The 16,067-nt window shown below is 39.9% G+C and overlaps 1 protein-coding gene across 9 annotated transcripts in view; it reads left to right on the plus strand.

Moving 5' to 3' along the window:
* Positions 1 to 16,067, plus strand: part of PXK (PX domain containing serine/threonine kinase like) — a 37,362-nt gene that overhangs the window by 19,335 nt on the left and 1,960 nt on the right. For 2 of the 9 annotated variants that reach the window (XM_064519074.1, XM_064519077.1), the window contains exons 8-17: positions 656 to 760; positions 925 to 1,026; positions 1,797 to 1,958; positions 3,321 to 3,438; positions 3,875 to 3,953; positions 6,131 to 6,179; positions 6,964 to 7,041; positions 7,452 to 7,538; positions 8,154 to 8,223; positions 9,187 to 9,249. In XM_064519074.1, the coding sequence (XP_064375144.1) occupies positions 656 to 760; positions 925 to 1,026; positions 1,797 to 1,958; positions 3,321 to 3,438; positions 3,875 to 3,953; positions 6,131 to 6,179; positions 6,964 to 7,041; positions 7,452 to 7,538; positions 8,154 to 8,223; positions 9,187 to 9,249 (913 nt within the window). The other 7 variants (XM_064519078.1, XM_064519079.1, XM_064519082.1 and 4 more) reach the window with 7 other exon arrangements.

Below are 16,067 nucleotides of genomic sequence, written 5' to 3' on the forward strand. Positions count from 1 at the left end.
CAAAAGATACAGTGATTGAAATTGATAGTTAGGACAAGACCCCTTGCTCATGTCTTGATTTTGATACATCACTTTGGGTCTAACTCTTGGGTTGAAAAGCCTAGTTTTCAACCTTTTTGGTTGTATGTGTGTGGTGTGCGTAATCTATTTCCAAATCTGCTGTGGTTTCAGAAAGTTACAAGAAGCTGCTATGAAAGTTTCTAAAGACATTATCAAAACTGTTATGAAAACTATTAGTGCGGAATTTTCTTATGTGCCACAGTTGTAGAAGAGCATGAAAGAATTCATTAGCATAGCCTCACTTAAAACTGCGGTAAACCTCCTCATGTGTAAGTGTTAATAGGGCTGGATTCTTCATTTATCTGTGATGCCAGTCTGTTTAGTTCTTGGTTTAATAAAAAAAAAAAAAAAGAGAGAGATATTGGAGTTTTCTTGATTTATATGGGAACTGAGCGATGTTCTTGTGGAGCTTTCTTTGCACTTGCTTTGGATAAAGACCAAGTAACTTGAGCAAATGTCAGTGTCAGAATCTGATTAATTACTTTAAACATGTAATTCAGACATATCTTTTCTTTCTTTTGAATCAAGCAAAATTGAATATACAGTGTCTGTCATCTGAAACGTAACCTACAGTATCTTCTTTTTCTTTTGGTAGCATCCCTATATTTACAAAGTCACTTTTGTCACTGCCAGTGAATCTTCAGCACTGGTTATTAGGCCATTCAGTGAAAAAGGGACACTAAAGGACCTTATTTATAAGGTAATTTTTTTTTTTAACTCAAATGGTGGAATATTTGCTGAAACGTTCAAAGTATGTTACTGTTTACCATCTATTACTAAGTAAACTAAGACGATTGCTGGCTTTTCTTAGTCCTAACTGCATTTCATGCTCATGGTTCTTGATATATGTCTGTTCCTTTAAAGGCGAAACCAAAAGACCCATTCTTGAAGAAGTATTGCAATCCTAAAAAAATTCAAGGTCTTGAACTTCAACAAATAAAAACATATGGAAGACAAATATTAGAGGTATTTTTTCTTTTTGCTTTATTTATCAGCCAGACCACCTTTATGATTAAAGTTGGTTCTCACATTGCTTCTAATAATAGTGGTGTTTTAGCTGTGACACTGCTAGGACAGTGACTGTAGGAAGATGCCTTTTTTTTTTTTTTTTTTATTTATTTTTTTTTAAGATCAATTGTTTTAACTGGAAAAAGTAGACAAATATTTGAGTGCATAAGTTTTATTTTGGTTCTAAAAGAAAAGCAGCAGACTTCAAAGCTAAACTTAAATGGAGGTTAAGTGCTGGGAGTTGAATTTAGATATATCTGAGTGAGGCTGTTTCTGACAAGAAAGGTAGTTAGTACCTGTGGAGCTGAGGAGGGAGAGAGGTGGTAATATAATTTTTTTTCCTTGAGGAGAAAAAGGGAAAGAAGTAATTCGTAGCCTGTGGAACATGCGCCATAAAACTTTTATCCCTGAGTGCAGTATTTTTGTATTCCAACCATGACATTCAGTGGAATTGCAAATTTTAGTTTCAGATCTCTCTGGGAGGTGTTTATAGGCCTACTTTGAAGATCAGCATCAAATGTTTGTTTTGTGAGAAATGTTACCGGTGAAATGGGGGTGAATAGCCAGCCAGAGGTGATGGTGGCAGCGGATCGAGCTGAGCAAGGGAAATGGAGAAGCATTCTGAAATAGGGGCCTCCTTTATTATGTGTCTGCTTTAGTATGGGAACATTTGATATCTTGACATCATCTGAGTATCTTGTGACAGCACTCCTGCTTTGTTTTTTCAGGTATTAAAATTCTTGCATGAGAAAGGATTTCCTTATGGCCATCTTCACTCCGGCAATGTGATGTTGGATGGAGACACGTGCAAGTTACTAGATCTAGAAAATTCCTTGTTGGGACTTCCGTCATTTTATCGATCATACTTTTCACAGTTTCGGAAAATTAATGTAAGTTTTGAAAAATTAAATTTGATTTAGCTGACTCTTATGCATCCCTCTACTTGTGTTTCTGGAGAACTGACTTGAATGAAAAATACCCCCCTCCCTCCTCCACTTTTTTTCCCCCTGAGCTTTTCTCCATCACATCTCTTTTCAGCTTCCTCCAAATCACTGAGTGGCTGCGTGGAAGTTTTATTCCAGGACGCTGGAGCGGGGCTAAGGGCAAAAGCAAGCAGGCAGAGGAGGAGTGCATGCACATGTTTTCTTGACAGTGGTGCTGGCACAAATGTAGCTGAACTGCAGCCTTGCTATAAGGTCCCTTGGCACACTGCGCCTGTATTTCACGGAAGTGTGTGTATTGTCCACCACGCTTCAGTTGCACTTGTATGTCCGTGTAACGAACACAGCTTATCGCTTGGTCTTAACTGAGAGTAGTAATCAACCTTGCCTGTTATGGCTGCTGTGAAAATAGATAAGACACTTGTAGATATCTGTCTCTTCAAAACTTATTTTATATTTGTTTGTAGGATGTCTTCAAACTGCAGGCTTGCACAGCAAAATATGACCTTCCTACAAAACTGCTAAACCTAATTTGCCCTGTTGTAGCAATGCAGACTTCTGGCCAGCATCTTGCCTTGCCTTTAAGTGCTCATTGTAGTAAATTGCATAAAGCATCACGAGACAGCTGCTTGCTGACCTTGCTGAACAAGTTCTACCGTGTTGTCAAAGAAACGATCAAAAGTTCTTCGTTAGTCCAAATCTGTCAGTGTTGGCAAATCTCTAAGCCATTAAGCAGTAAGAGGAGCTGCTTCTGTCTAAACATGATCCTAAAATTTAGGAAGTATCCTACCTGGGAGTTTAGTGCACATTTATAGCTTTTACAGACTTGAGGAGGGGTGAAAGGGGCTTTCTTCCGTTTGTTTGCTATGTGTTTTTGCTGTCTCTTTATTTACCTCCTTGTAAAGAGGTAACTGGTTATATTATCTTGAGTTCATTCTTTGCTGTTTGACTTATGCTAGGAAAATGTACTCTGTTGTAATTCACCTCAGTATGTGCCTTTCTAAACTGCTGTGCATGAAAAGAGTTTACTCCTTAGGCATTTTACAGAACATGGCTAATATCCCATTTATATCATCACTTACAGGAAAAGAGCAGTAATTTCTTTTGCTTGAGGTGTGAAAACTTCTTTTGAGCTAAAGTTGTGCAGAGAAATGGTTGTGTTTAGGAATTATCGTAATGGTATCTCTTTCCATCTTTGAATACAAGATTGCCCTTTTTCTCTAATGGATTATTGCATGTTTACAAACTGGTTGGGGAAAAACAAATCAATTCTATGTGGTGTTTTAGTTTTTTTTGTCTGTTTCTCTGCAGACTTTAGAAGGTATTGATGTACATTGCTTTGGACACTTACTGTATGAAATGACATATGGAAGACCCCCAGATACAGTTCCAGTAGACAGCTTCCCTCCTGCACCATCAGTGTTTGTTGGTTAGTATGCAATCAAGAAAGCTTCAGTCTTGGCTTCCTGGGTACTCTGCCTTTTAGCTAAGATGCTGTGAGAGGTCAGCCTGAAGGCTTTTGGAGCCTGTGGTTGGAAATGATTATTTAGTAATTTTTTAAAATGGAAAATACGTTCTTCTTCAAATATATGTAGCATATAAATAGAGTAATTTTTTAAACTAAGTGATAAAACAGTCTCTAGTAATTACATGTGTGTATTCCCTGGCCTCACATCTAACATTCTTGGAAAGTTTGTAAGTGTAATAGTAACGTTATAATGAAAAACAAATGTTGCACAGCTTCATCACTGCTCAGTTGATGGAGTACTTAGAGGAACATCACACAGCAGTGCCGGACTTTCATTCTAAATTGTTTGCTATCCTGCAGTGCAAAAATGTGTACATTCCTCTTCTTTCTTTGGTAGTGTCTGTGTTGGAATCCATTCTGACCTGTGAAGCTATGAAGAATGGCATGCCAACTGTTTCACGGCTCTTACAGATGCCGTAAGTCTTGACGCACTTGTTCTATATTCACAGTAATGTTTTTAATTATATTAGCGGGAAAAAATTTTGTGCTTTCATTCCTTCTTAGAAAGATTTGCTCCTCATTCTGAGGGATGTATGGTGTATCCCAAATGAAGCTTTAAAATTATTACTTGATTGAACCCACTGTTTGGGAATATGATACATGTTCATTTAACTTTTTTGTCTCTTGGTGTGTTGGAGCGGTAATGAAGATGTTTTATTTAGCATGGTGCTATGATTTAAATCGTTCCAGCTATTAGAGCAGTGCAAGTATGCTTAAGAACATGTACAGATCCTTTTAAAGCGCTTAAAATAAGAGTTTTGCACATCCCCTTCAGACTGACTTCAGTAGATTTTGCTGTCAGTTTACTTATGGCTAGCAAAATAGATCTCTTGCTGTGCTTAGCAGTAATGTTTTTAGACTGGGTCTGGGAGTGAGCTGTTACATGGATGTTCTGACTGGTTTCTTGCAGGGCTTAGAGATTCTCTGAAGTGTAGGCAGGATAAATTTCCATGCAGGTTCTCCTCCCAGGGATGCAGTGAAGTGGTAAAGGCAGGTATGGAGCAAGATGTGAATGCAGAAAGGGAGCAATGTCAGTGCATGACTAGGCTGGAGATGGTGCCTTTCTGCAGTGCCACCCGTCCTGCAACTAGGAGACAGTATGATCGGGGGAGTTGCCTGCGGTGACTGTGCTGTGGCATGCCAGCGGCGTGCTGAGCGTAGAGTCGCAATGGTGGTCTCTCGCTTTTCTTAAAGCAGAGTGCCAGAATCATGACCTCTTGAATGATAGCCAGCCCATACCTACATCTGGGTCTGGTCTCTCAGACCGTAGATTGCAGTACATTTAAAGCAGGCTCCAAAAATCATATTTCCTGATTGGAAAGAGTCACTGCAGACTCATCTCAACCTTCTTTTCCTTCTGCTCCTCCCTTCCTCTGCCCTTAAAGGAAGGAGGGGGTAGACAGAAGAATGTACACAGGGGAGAAATGCGATAAGAAAACTGTGTGAGTACAGGAATTTAGAGGTGTTAAAAGATCACCAATGACCAAGCAATCCATGCTCAGCTGTATCTGATGTGTAGGATATGATACTACATTCCCTTAAAACCTATACTTCTTATAAAAGTATTCTAGATAGATGTGCAGCACAATGAAAGTAATTCACCTATTTATTAAGCTATTCCATATAAATTATGAGTCTGCTAATTTTGAAAAACATAGAATCAGGAAAGATGAGAAAAATGCCCTGCGAATAAGTTTTTTGTTTTTTTGTTTTTTTTAAGTCTTAGTTAGTTTAATTACATCTATTTTTTAATTTTTCATGGACTACTATTCTTATGAGCCATGATTCTAGACTCGAATTTGTTTTCTTTAGCGTGGCCATGTGAACAACAACAGTCTCTGAAACACTTATCTCGGAGCCAGGCTTGAGATTTCTTTCTGGGACAGTTTTCTAGTATGTTCTCCAGAACAAAGTATCTTGAAATGGACCAACAGTCTGTTTTCAGGCTAACATTGCCCTCTAGTGTCTTTGCTCTGGATGGAAGAGGATTAGTCATTTATGCTGTTTCTGATACCACAGAGAGGAGAGTGAAGCTGTTAGCACAGTTGCTTTAGTTACCTTTGCCGCAGTACTTGCAAGACCACAAATAGTTTGAAATGTTAAGTTCCCTCATTGATCTTCCACATGTTTCTTTTGAATGCTTAAATAACAGTTGTGCTAAGAGAGTTTCCTTAAAAAGCTCAATGATCTTTCAGGTGAAATTCAAAATAACACCCCTAATAATCTTTTGTCATTAAAGAATCCTTATACTTTTAAGGAAATGGGATAGTCGTTTTGAGGAAACTCTTTTCTGCCTTTGGTAGTTATAGCTGCTCTATTAGCTTTTGAAACATTTCATGTAGCCTTAATGACTCTGACATCCATAGTGGCTGCATTTTGAGGGCTGGACGCTGCCAGTTTTACAGCAGGGCTTGGAAACTAAAAAGCAGTACATAAACACCAAGGGAAAAAAACAGTGAGATAGGGATGAGGAAAGTGGAGGAAAAGGAGGCAAGAAGGAATTAGGTGAACAGCACCAGTAGTATTCTCTCTGTGTTTCTGCCTGTCTTTTGGGGATAATAATCCAATTATTTCTTTCTCTGTCCACTCCCAGATTATTCAGTGATGTCCTGCTAACAAATTCTGAGAAACCACAGCTTAAGGTAGAGTTGAACACTGATGTATTCTTTGTCTTGATTTGCTGATGATGTGTAAGTGGCAGGCTGGGGGTAACTATGCATCAAATGGCAGGTAGGGTCAAGGACAGCTGGCTTTATGGTGAGGTCCATCAGTATCGGGCTTGCTTCGCTGTCATGTACCAAACAACATCATAAAACCCCTTGGAAGGAGAGCAGGAGGACGCAGCGTGCCCCATGAGCGGTTCAAGTGTAGTTCCTGTGCTGGAGCTAAGCTGTATGTTAATCACGGTGCTCTGAACGGAGGCTGCTAAATAATCTGGATCCTTTGGCGTGAGAGGAAGCCAGTGGCTAAGGCCTGGGGAAATGGATTTGTCTGGGTCGCTGTGAGACCATCATCACGTACGGCAGCCGGCTCCAGCGCTGCAGCGGTGGGGCTTCCAGGGAGCCGCATCCCGCGCCTGTCGGGAGCTGTCCCCAGCGCACTGCTGCTGGCAGGCACGTGTTGTGTCTTGCGGTTCTCAGCTGTACGGCAGTTTATCAAAACAGTTAGCTGTCTCTGGCACTGGAGTATCCCTTCCACTATTCTCTGTTTCTCTCTCCCTGCTGTTGGATCTGTAGGTGGGTGTGGAGGGGAAAGTACGTATCTGGAGTCCTGGGTTTTCCTTCATTAAAGGAACAGTGTCAGAATTTGGGGCTTTGGATAGACAACCTGATCAGATGACTAGCGAGTTTTAAGCAGTGAAGTTGCGTTTTCCTTTGTCATGTTTTGTGCAGTGATTTTTTTCTTTTTCTCTCTCTTCTGTATTAGATTCCTACCAAGCTAAAAGAGGCATTGAAAAATTCCAAGGAATGCATAGAAAAAAGATTAACAGAAGAACAGAAATTGGTAACTTCTGCATTTCTTTACTGGTTTTCCTATAGATATTCCATTTCCTCTTTTCGCTTTTAAATGGGGAAAGTGAGTTTTACCAGCAGATTCTGAGTAATAGAAGTTTCATCCACAGATTTGTCTTCCCAAAAATACAGCATGAAGAGCTGTAAAACAGCCGTTTTATGTATGTCATTTCACTGTTTTATGTGGGGCATCTTCACAAGCAGTGGCTCCAAAGTTACAGGATCGCTTTAACTTCAGTATGAGGCTCCATCCTCTGCCAGCAACAGTAAAGATAAGAGTTACAAGTGCAAAACAAACGTGAAAAGCAACTTCAGTGTTTCTTCCTTCCCAAACATATCCCTTTTCTGAGAACATTTGAGATCTTGACACGGTCTTTTTTTGGTTTTCCCTTCATTTTTAAGATTCACCAGCACAGAAGACTGACAAGAGCTCAATCTCATCATGGCTCTGAAGAAGAAAAAAAGAGAAGGAAAATCTTAGCCCGAAAGGTAAACAACCTTTAAATAAGTTTCTCACACTCAGAGGTGTGTATTTTTTTTGAAGGTGTAGCATGAACTTCCAAACGTATGCTGTTGCATTCTGCCCTGTGGTGTTGTTCTGTGATACTTTCTGATTGTTTTAATTTCTGTAGCTAAGTGGTACACTTCCTAAAGAGCTTAGGTTATAACGGTAGCTGACTTGCTTGCTTTAATGTGTTTGAGCTTACTGTCTTAGAATTGGTGTAGTTAATGTTTGACATGCAGATGACAGCCTGCACTGCTTCCTGCTGCCTAATTGAAGGCCTGGGAGCCTTTTTTCCAGGCTGTTCCTGCAGAGCACTTTCTGCATTTCTCTTCTTTTTCTGTGGGTCAGTTTTCTGCCTTTCCCTTGTGGACAGCGGGCTCTGAAGTTGCCCTGCATATGTGCCTGGGAATATTTGGGCACAGAGCTGCCTTGCTGCTGTTGTCCTTGCAGCAGCACGTGTTGGGTGGCAGGGAGAGGGATGTTGGGCGTTGATCCTTGTGTGGTGTAGCGAGCAGCTGTTACAGTTTTGTGTGTCAAAATGAGTCTTCATCATGGAAAGAGGTTATTCATTCCTACCTTCTGTTCTGCTTTGTTTAAAGAAGTCAAAACGCTCTGCCTATGAAAGCGGGGAAGAACATTCAGCAAAATACAGCAACTCAAATAACTCAGGTAACTACAGAGAAGAGGTTGCTTCTACGCAACTGTGTCAGTGTTTTTGTTGTGTTTTGTCATGTTCTGGGTTAAAAGATCCATGGTCCCCATCAGTTTACACAGTAATATTGGACTATGAAAGCCTTATACCACTGTTTTGAGTATTTAGTAATAGCTAATTTGGGGAGTTAAAAATGTTGCCAGTGTTAGATTTTCACCTATCTAATACAAAGCAATGTTTCTCCTCTCCTATGCCCTGTTCCTCCAAAATAATTCAGTCTCTTCAATCTGTTGATGACATTTGGATGGAAGATGTTCTGTTAATAACAACATTGATTATTTGGGCCATTTAATGCTTCAGCCTTTAGAGAGAAACTCTGGTGATTTATATTCCTTAGGTGTTAGGATGAAGGAGCAAATTACCTTTGTAGTTGCTCCTTCTGTGTCAAATTCTAAAACAACAGTGCCTGTGACAAGTCTTCAGATAGTTTAAAGGAATGGTCTGTACTACTGAACAGTTTAATAGAGTTGACTTGCCTGGCTAACATGTCCAAAAGCAACCTGTTGTGGAATAGCCAGGTATCAGAATATCTTGTAACAGCAACTGATTGAAATCATCTCTTAGAAGGAGAAATGGGGTGCCATCCATGCAGTGGCACAACTCTTAAGGAGAACAGAATTTGGATGCTGAAATCCAACAGCCTAAGCAACAGAAAAGAAGCGTTTCCTATTGAGGAATACTGTTGAGAGTGCTTCTTATGTGTTTGGACCTCCTCTGATACTGTGTACTGTGAAGCTTCTCTGTTCAGAGCGGGTCTGAGTGACACTGTTCATGTGAATGGGGATCTTCCCCTAGATTTCAGTGGAAGCAGGATTGGACCTTCAGTCAATAAAGTCAGCCTGTTTCCAACAACCTGTCTTGTCTGACTGTGTTGAATTTTAGCATCACAGCTTTAGTTACTAGACTGTTGTTTTATTTAGCAGGCTCTGGGGCGAGTTCCCCATTAACATCTCCATCATCCCCCACTCCACCCTCTACAGCAGGTAAGTTCAAGAGTCATTGCAGTGTTTTGTCTTTTTCTTTAGCTTTTTCTTTTTTCTTTTTTGTCTAACTGGGGGGGGGGTTGTTTCCAAGAACAGTTAAGTGATGATGGTCTTCAAGGATGGAATACAGAGATGACATTTATCTTGTATCGACCTAAGTGTGGGCATTTACTTTCTTTTGAGGGCCATAGAAAATCTTGTAATACACTTCTTAAATAACCTTTCTTGTGATATACATGCATATGATCCACCACAGAGTCTTAAGTGCTTGCTTTGAAGTCTCTATTACTCCAGTCCTACTGGCATTGCTACTTCCCAGACGTTCTCTGGGCCTCATGTTGCAATAAGCGTTTGTTCTGCTATTACGGCCTGTGCGCACTCAAGTATTGTTTTTTTCCCCCTTGTTTTTGTGTATTGTCTCTTTACATCTGTACTGCTATAATGTAGTTTCAGGAGTTTTGTGTGTGACAAACTGAGCAGCATAGGTTGTGTAAATCTTGCCTGGTCCTCTACAGTCTGTTCTTAACACCAGTAGAACTACTTATGCAGAGAAACAAGTCCAAATCACTTAGGTTAAAAATAATCTCTTTTATTTTTGTCCTGTTCCCTCTTCCAGTTTGCTAGGTAGCTGTGAAACAGGTTTGTTAGCATTTAGCACAGGTGGTTGGAAGAGGGACAGAATCTGCTTAAATGGGCATTGCCAGAAATAGAAATGCTCATGAAACTGTAGTTTTGTTACAAATTTGAATGTTGAGCTGTTATGCACATGCTTCAGTCTGAAATGCTAGAAAAGGAGCATTGGGAAACATCAGTAGCAAAAGGTGTTAATGGAATGTGTTTCTAGAGGAGAAGCTGTCCATAGCACTGTCATTTGTTGTGATGACTCAGTCATATGATTCATAGTCCAAGCAACTTTCTACACAGAAGAACTTATTAACTAAAGTGATGCAGTCAAATTTGTGTTTGTTATAAATGATCCTTCAAAGGACAAGGCAATCTGTGCACTGTAATTCACATTAGTTGTGCTATAATTCAGATTAGTCATTTCTCTTTCAACTTACTTTTCAAGTACATTGAAGTGTATATTTTAGGCACTGACTTCTTCCAGTTACTCTAACCAAGATAATTGCTGTCACCGTGTTGCACATAAACTCCTTGCTGGATGTACTAGCTCCTAGCTAGAGGGTACATTTGAAGTTCTGTATGCTTTAAAAAGGCAGTCGCTGCAAATGCAAAGGAAAATCCCATGCCTCCAGAATGGATAAGTATATAGAAAACACTTTTGGGTTTTTTGTTTGTTTGTTTGTTTTTCTGAAAGAAAACTACCTTCTACTTGTGTCTTAATTTTAATGTGCCCTGGAACTTGATTGAAAGGTGTTTCAAGTGTTGAGCATGTGATGCAGGTTTCTGTGTAGACTTGGCCCAAATGTTTCAGTTTGGCTCTGATGTTCAGACTACTTTGTCACAGTATGCAGTCACCACGTGCACGCTGGCAGCAGGAGGACCTGTTAGTGATCTGCTCTGCGTTTGACATCGTGCAGATTGCCCTACCTGAAAGTGCTTTAGTGTGCTGATGGCAGTGGTGCATTCGATTGGGTGTGACAGCAACTGCCACCGTTCCAGCAGTGCTTTTGTAAGTAGATCTCATAGGAGAAACTTCAGATATTAGCTGTAAGAGAAAGCTAGTGTGCCCAACTTCTCACCAATATTGTTGCACTTTTAGTTGTTCTATGCTAGTATATTATTAATGACCCAGTGAAAGCCTAATTGTCCCCCTGTTAGGACTTCCTTCCTGAAGACTGATGCATCTATAGCTTGCATCTCTCCCATCCTGCTTCCTTGTAATTACTAAGAATATTTACACCTAAATCAAAATTTCACATGGGTACCAGTGTGGCAAGATGACTGTCAGAGGGGAATGAAGCTTTTGATCCGTCTTGCTGCTTTGGTCGTGGTAGTGTTAGTACCGTGGCATGCCAAAGCATCTCGCTGATGTGATGCCATCTGATTTGATGCAGAATGAAGGCTGAGTATCCAACAACCAACCAACCAAATCAATGCAGTGTGTGGGTATGTGCAGAGCTGGGGACGCTGACCAGACGTGAGCGGGCTCCAGGCTGGCCTGCCCTGGAGGAGGAACCTCATCCAGGGAACTTCTCAAGCATCTGGCCACTCTGTCTTTAAACAGAGGCTGCACGAGACTCAGCCTGCAGTGGAGTGCTTGGTATAGTCAATGCAAAACAGGCTAAGAAAAAAAAAGTTGCTGGCTGCAGCAATCTTTGTAATGATGGCCACAGCTGTAGGGTTCAATCAGTATGTGACCTGCTTTGAGGGGAAGGTATCTGCTAGAAATGTAGACTCTCATGAGCTTTTTCTAGTTTACTAGAATATTTGTACTGAGTTTATATTGATGAACTGCAAATTACATAATCATGGTAGTCTTGATTCTGTTTTGGTTTAAAAGCTAGAAGACTTTGAATTACAGTCTTGAAAATGCCATGAAACTCATTCTCCTTTGTAGCTTGATGTGAAAGAACACTATGCTTGAGTTGTAGGACTAGATAGTCCTAACATTTGAAAGGCTGCATTATCTTTGTTTGAGAGTCGATTACTTGATAGTAGATCCAGTCCTAGAGGTTTGTACTGGTGGTTGTATCTCTAACCCAACCACTTGTTACTGTGTAAGTCTGAAGTAATTACTTGGTAGCGGGTGCATTATGCCAAATACCAATTACCGTAGTACCTTGACTTAAATAACTGAGGCATATAGGACCTGAGTTGGTTCCCATGCATGGAAGGTTCACTGATCTGTAGTTTAATAGTGCTAATATGAAGGCTACAGATAAGCAGTGCCTCCTCTTACTCTCCTGTTATTTTTAGTTTTTATTTATGTATGACTTTCCAATCCACTGAAAGTGAGTTTCAAGGATGCACACATCTGTTCTAGAAGTTGAATTTTGAATTTGTGCCACAGTGTATTTTTTTTAGTAACATGTGGATACTCTTCTGGTTGGGGCTTGAACTGGTATCATGTGGCTTCTAACTAATCAGTCATTATCACTCAGTACAGTTCAGGTGTCATAATATCAGTAAGTCTGGCTGTTTGCAAACATGAGACTGGCCAATGGACACTTTTCAGAAAGGACTGAATTCAGTGCAGATGCTAGCTAAATCCTGTCTTTGAATTACATTGTTTGGGTCATTGCAAATGGAGATTCTACTATAACTTCTGCATTTCTGATATTCTCTCACATGTTTGATTTCCCCTGCCCCAGCTTGCATAATTCTTCAGTTCCTTGAAAACCTGTTCTTTTTTGTGGTTATGAGCTCTGGCTAGAATCAGAAGGGATGCAGAACATTGTGGTATGAGTTATCTAGTGCTTCACTGCCTCTTCTCTAAATCTAGTAAGCCCATAAAATACCAGTGAGCTCTCTTACAAGAGAAGTTTGGAAGGTGCCTCTTTTGGCCAACAGTTTCCTGAATGAGGTAAATAGTTACTACAGCTTCACTGGGCTTCCCTGCAGGAATAAAGTGAGAGTTGTACGTAACTTTAGCTATCTTTTTCTGTGCCAGTTGTTGTTTTGAATCCTTCAGTACAGCATATGTTTCATAGAGAGCCATATGGTGCATCTTTTCTGCTCTTCACCTTTCTGTAAGATGATTTTAATGCTTCCTCAAGCGCTTTCTTGAGTGTCTCTGATCCATGCTACATAAGTGTAAATGTAGGTGTTAACATTACAGGAAGTGTTCCGTGAATGGATTTCATCTTCTGTAGCTAATCTGCCCACAGATTTCTTGATAAATAAATCTAATCCTGTAAAGCTTGACTTCTGGCATGTGGAGTTGAAAGCATGTGTGTTGTATTTGTTCATCAAGTATAATAATGTTTAAAGCATGGAAAATTGTGGTTCATTAGTCAGAATCAAAGTACTGTATATGTAATATAAAATAATTGATCTACTATCGCCAATTTTTTCAGTGAATAAGAATGTATTGATTTTTTGCACTAACTTTACAGCTAACAGTATCTGTTTCTTACTCTGACACGAGAACCAGATGATTAACTTGTGTCCTCTCTTTCTCTGCTGTCTTCAATAGAGCATGCATCATTTTGAACGTGAATTTTCGGAAAAGTAAGCTAATGCTGATTTATCTCTTTAAAGATGCTCTGTTTCTGTATGGGAGACTTGAATGCAAATCTTGAACTTGCTTATAGTATTGGGAGGGAACAAAGGAAAAGATCTGATCATTTTTATGAATTGTTTTAATGAAATACAGCATCTTTAAAAACTATCACTAAAATGATTTTTTTTTGTTTGCATTCCATTCACTCAGCAAAGTTTTTAATGCTGTTTGCACAATTACTGTCACTTTAAATTCATAATTAAGTTTTTGTTTCAATTCAGGCATCAAGTTTACAGCATCTGATATACTTCCTATTCCTTTTAACACATTCTCTTAACAAAAATGCCCCTGTAAAAAACCCTTGGTAAGTTCTTGTTTGAGTGTTTCATTCTTACAGCTGTGTGAATGGGTAGATGTGTAGTTGCAGGCAACTTCTTCCAACCTACATATCAGGAAGGTCTAGTAATAACTGAGGACTTGTCTCAGATCCTTTTCCTAGTAAATACAGGAAAATATTTCACCGTTGGGCACAGAACAAGTTAATCTGTAGATGTAACTGCATTGGAGTACACCAGAGCGACTAAACAGTTGCTTTGCGCCAAGTCATGTCATGAAAGGAAGGACAGCTTGTTTCTGATTGACTAATTGAAATTAATGAACCTAAAGGATTTTTAGCATCATGCTCTTAACTAATAGGCTCAGTATGTAATTGCTCATAGCTAGTCAGATACCATCTCAAAACCTGTGTGTATTTGTGCGTTAAGGCAGAGCTCAGGTGTAAAATAGAGTATCATTGCCTGTAATCACTCTGCATAATGCAAGAGTTTCTTTTAGCTATATGATATTTTGGCAGCTCAATTTCTATAATATCTAGCCCTGAGATATTCAGCAAATTTTCAGAAAGGCAAGTGGCCTCTCCTCCCACTACCCCGTCCTTTCTGCCCCCATCCTGAAATAACGAGACCAAAATTCAAAGATAACATATGGTATCTTGGCATAATAATATTTAATGATCCAATCAGTTAGATATATAGTGGCTTTTTTTTTGCCTCTATTCATGTTAAATATGTACCTTCTTTCACTCCCTATGTTACTGTTGGATTTGCATTCTGTACAGAGTCCTGGCTGTTGTTTTCGTGATCATTCTCTATTGTGTATTGTACAGCTACTTGCATAGCCTCTTCATCTCACCTTGCTGTTCAAGCCCTAAATCTCTTTGTTCCCTGCAATTTTTGCATCTCTTTCAAGCTCTCTCATTTGTGACTAGCTTTCTTGGCTCTTTTACAGCAATTCATCTGATCGCAAGTTTGGTGCTAGTGTTGCTGCCCCAGTCCTGTAGGGTGTTCTGCTCTGACGACTTTGAGAGTGAACTTGTACTGTTCTGACTCGTTTTTCCTTTGGCAACATGTCAAGTTTTGCTTTGCTGTGCTTTACTGGCAGTCCGTACACACAGGAGAAACAGAAGGACTCTAACCTAAGGGATGGTTTTCCTGTATATCTAATAACAGATTGGCTCAGATCTTTGGCTAGTGTGAGAAAAGTTTGGATAGGTTAGTTGACCCCAAGCCATCAGTATGCAATTTGTTATTTCACTTTGTGCTAGCGTTGTGTAATGTTTTGATTACTTAAGAGAGAAGTTGGTCCACATGTAACAGGCATGTTAAACTGTCTCAGCTGATCTCTGATATTTCTGCTGGGATTTGAATTTTCTTCTCAAAGGGAAGAGGGTGAAGACTTTGAGTCTAAATGTATTTCCATGTTTCATCCTCACAGAAGATGATTTTCATGCAGATGAGAATTTCTCCTGAAGAGTCTGAAGTGCTGCAATCATAGCTGTTAATGTAGACTGGCAAAATAGAATGCCTGGGTAAATACTCTGCATTTTGAGCTTGCTCCCATATGGCAAAGTCTCTCTTTAAAGACTGGTACAAACTGAAGGAGCTTTGAGTTGGCTTTCATCTAAGATAACTGCTTTTTTAATTACAGCAGTTATTTTTTACTATTACTACTGTTACTCATTAGTCTGAGAGCAAGTGTTAGTGAGAAACTGTGGGAGAAGGGGAGCATAGAGAACAACTTTGTCCGCTTTTTGTTTTCTGTGCCTGAGCTTTATCCTTAATGGAATACCTGGAGTCTGTGTGCCATAACTTCCTTTAACTGCTTGGTATTTGCTTACTTGGTAGCAAGGAGTTCTACTTTTGAAACCGAGGTCTCTTGATTGGCCTTATGTTACTGTTGGACAATGAAGCAAAATGACATAGTCTTTACCACTTATCAGTATATTCCTCTTTGTAGGTTAGAGCTGCCAAAAGTGAGTGTTGGTGCCATTCTTCTGTCAAGTCTTACTGTGGAATAACTCTCAGGATCTAGATGAAGGAATTAAAATTCACTGTTGAATTAGTCATAAGAGCTTAATTGTTATGCCTTTGATCATTGCCGAATATATTAGACAAGACAGGAGAATCATTTCCCATACACATGGCAATGTGCTGCAATGCCACTTCCACGTGGATGTTTTGTGGAACGGCAAGGGGTCGCCTCTGAAGCCCTTTGCTCTTAATCTCTCATGCACCTTCGATTCCTTGTGCGGAAACAGTGGTGCAATGTGCAGCTGCTGAGTTGCACAAGATCAAGGGTGTTTGGGAGAGCTGTGGCTCCCAAACTGCATGGGGCAAGTAAGGCCACCTGCATG

This window comes from Dromaius novaehollandiae, chromosome 12 (genome assembly GCF_036370855.1).
Source record: "Dromaius novaehollandiae isolate bDroNov1 chromosome 12, bDroNov1.hap1, whole genome shotgun sequence".
NCBI lineage: Eukaryota > Metazoa > Chordata > Aves > Casuariiformes > Dromaiidae > Dromaius > Dromaius novaehollandiae.